General features: G+C 56.2%; 1 protein-coding gene across 1 annotated transcript; it reads right to left on the bottom strand.

Annotated features, from left to right (window-relative positions):
- Nucleotides 1–1,176: 1,176 nt before the first annotated feature.
- On the bottom strand, nt 1,177–2,448 carry Foxl1 (forkhead box L1). Its single transcript, XM_051168894.1, has one exon. It carries the CDS (start codon nt 2,211–2,213, stop codon nt 1,209–1,211), a length of 1,005 nt encoding a protein of 334 aa, XP_051024851.1. The 5' UTR covers nt 2,214–2,448; the 3' UTR covers nt 1,177–1,208.
- Nucleotides 2,449–2,694: the final 246 nt, after the last annotated feature.

Here is a 2,694-nt window from a genome sequence, read left to right as displayed (position 1 = left end):
GGCACCACGCAGGCCTGAGTGTTTCTCCAAGGTTGGAAGCTGGATTGAACTGTAACCAACTCAGGTGTCTTAATCAGATTTTTGTCAGTGCCCCGCCCCCACTCACTGGTCACCCCTTATGGGTTTACCCCTCCAGGAGGGGCCTGGAAGAAGCACTGATTTGGGGCACCACTGGCTGTGTCTGAAGAGGGTCCCTATCAAGCCATGCTGTCTGCAGAGGCACTTCTGTCCCACACTCAGACCGGAGTGTGCTGGCTCCCCTAGCCTTTCTCATGACATGGATGGAGCCCTTCACTGTGTGAATCTGGAAAATGTGAGGATTAAAAAGAAAACTTAGATCTTGAAAAACTACAGAAATAAAAAAAAAAAATTCTGACCTTGAGGGGTGTTCATTCCTTCCACATACACCCTCTTGTGTCCCCTGAAATCTTTTGGTCCCTTAAAAAGAAAAACAACCGAGTATGTTGTGGAATGCACTGATGTGCCACCTTAAAGCCAGGGTGCATGCCACACACTGGGTGCCTTAAAAGAAGCTACAAGCCAAAGTGAGAGGGGTCTGGGTTATAAGCCGAGAATAAATGACTCTTTTACTGTCTAGAAGGCTTGTCTACTCATATTGAACACTGCCACTCTTCTCTTCCTGCTTCTCTCGACCTTAGTTGTAAATGTTAATCAGGCCTACATCTCTCCCAGACCCTGTGACCATCCTCAGCATCCTAGATGCAAGTTCCCACCATCCAAAGAGGGCAAAGCAAAGACCTGGGCCACACGGAGTCCCCTGAGCCTTTCGTGGTCCAGGTAGAAAAGCTGAACCTCCAGGTAGAAAAGTTCTCTGTCTGTAAGCCCTGCCCTAGGAGTCTGCAGAAGAGAGGACCTGTGGTGGGCCGCTGTCAAGGCCAGAGACCAACCAAAAGAGGGGACTTCTAATGAGAGCGGATTGTGAGCGCTGGATGTGCGGTGATGTCCTTTCCAGGACCGGTCTTTTAAATCTGCAAAGGTACCAGTGGCTGGTTAAGTCATCTTCGGAGAAAGCAGATGAACGTGGCCCCCAGTGCACCGAGTTTGGCAGGAGTGGGTATGTAAGCTGCTCCAAACCCACAATCGCCAGGGCAGAAAGAGTCTGGGGCGACTCGTTTGCCCAGAAGCAAGCAACCTTGGCTCGATGGAGATGGAGGATCGCGGGGCGGAGAAGCAGCCGCTGTTCCGCCTTATTGAAAGCGAAGCGCAGCGGCCTCTGGGACCTGAAGAGGGAAATAAGAAAGGAAGGGGATTCCCAGCTGGGAAAAGCCGCCCTGGACGTGCGGGTCGAACAGCAGCGAGGCGTTGAATGGAGGCGGGAGGCCTGAGGAGGCCAGCAGCGAGGCGCCCAGCGCACCCGACACCGGCTTGTGGAGCCTCGGGACCTCAGCCCTTGAGACCGGCTTTGGCCTCGCCGCCAAGATGCTATCGATGCTGAAGCTCTTGGACTTGGAACCTTTGGGGGAACCGCTGGGGGCGGGGCGCAGAGGGGACTCCTGGCGTTGTACGGTGCTCTCACGCTGGCCGCTTACCACAGCCACTGCGCCTTGGACTGTGCGGTCCACGTCGGGGTCCCGGGGCTCAGGGTCGGGCCATGAAAGGATCGCGGGTCGCGCGGCGCCTTCCGCCGGGGACTGGGCGCGATCAGGGCGCGGCGGGACTGCAGCGGCCAGGCCCGAGCACCCAGTAGCGCAGCCCATCTCAGACTCCGGCGGCTCGGCCTGGGTGCGCTTGGCCTCCGGAGAGCCGGTGGCGGGCTTGGGCTTCCTTTTCCTGCGCCGGTAATTGCCATTCTCGAACATGTCCAAGCAGCGAGGGTCCAGGGTCCAGTAGCTGCCCTTGCCCGGCCGCCCCTTCTCACGCGGCACCTTCACAAAGCACTCGTTGAGCGACAGGTTGTGACGGATGCTATTCTGCCAGCCCTGGCGGTTGTCGTGGTAGAAGGGGAAACGGTCCATGATGAACTGGTAGATGCCGTTCAGTGTGACCCTCTGCTCGGGAGCATCCTGGATCGCCATGGCTATAAGCGCGATGTAACTGTAGGGCGGCTTCTGCGGGGGCTCGGCGCGGCCCGGGCCGGCCAGTGCAGCGGCAGGGGCGAAGGCCAGGGGCAGCCCGGGCCTCTCGGGGCTGTACACGTACAGTAGCGGCGAGGCTGCCAAAGCAGTCAGCGGGGGACTGAAGAGGTGGCTCATGGCGACAGCAGCCGCTGCGCTCCGTCGGGAGGCCTAAGGACTTCGTCCCGCGCTAGAGCCCTCCTGGGGAGCCCTCCGTGCGTCTGCCCTGCGATCTGCCGCTCTCCCCAGCCGCTGCGCGCTCTGTCCCTTCTTCATGGCTTTAAAAATGTTAAATAATTGTTGTAAGTTTGCTATTATGTGTTGACTTAGCGCTGGAAAATAAATTGTCTATGATAAACAGTCCTTGTGTTCTCAGCCCACCCACATTAATTAAAATTTCATTGCTGAAAATCTCCCAGCTCTTCCCTCCACGTGTCTTTTTGATACCAGCCAATCGGTTTCGGGGCTATTCCTCATTTGTTTATAGAATTAGTCTGTTGATAAGTCCGCCCACCCAAGTTGAATCAAGCTGTGTTTATTTGGAAAAATTTCCGGGCACCCAATATATAAACGCACTGATCTGATGTTTGAAATACCACGTCCACCCCTTGACGCTGTA

Source organism: Acomys russatus, chromosome 26 (assembly GCF_903995435.1).
Source record: "Acomys russatus chromosome 26, mAcoRus1.1, whole genome shotgun sequence".
Classification (NCBI taxonomy): domain Eukaryota; kingdom Metazoa; phylum Chordata; class Mammalia; order Rodentia; family Muridae; genus Acomys; species Acomys russatus.
The sequence above is the reverse complement of the archived record's forward strand: the minus strand, read 5'-3'. Positions and strand labels throughout refer to the sequence as shown.

Coding starts and splice junctions, on each gene's coding strand:
- Foxl1 (XM_051168894.1), bottom strand. CDS start 2,213: ATGAGCCACCTCTTCAGTCCCCCGCTGACTGCTTTGGCAGCCTCGCCG.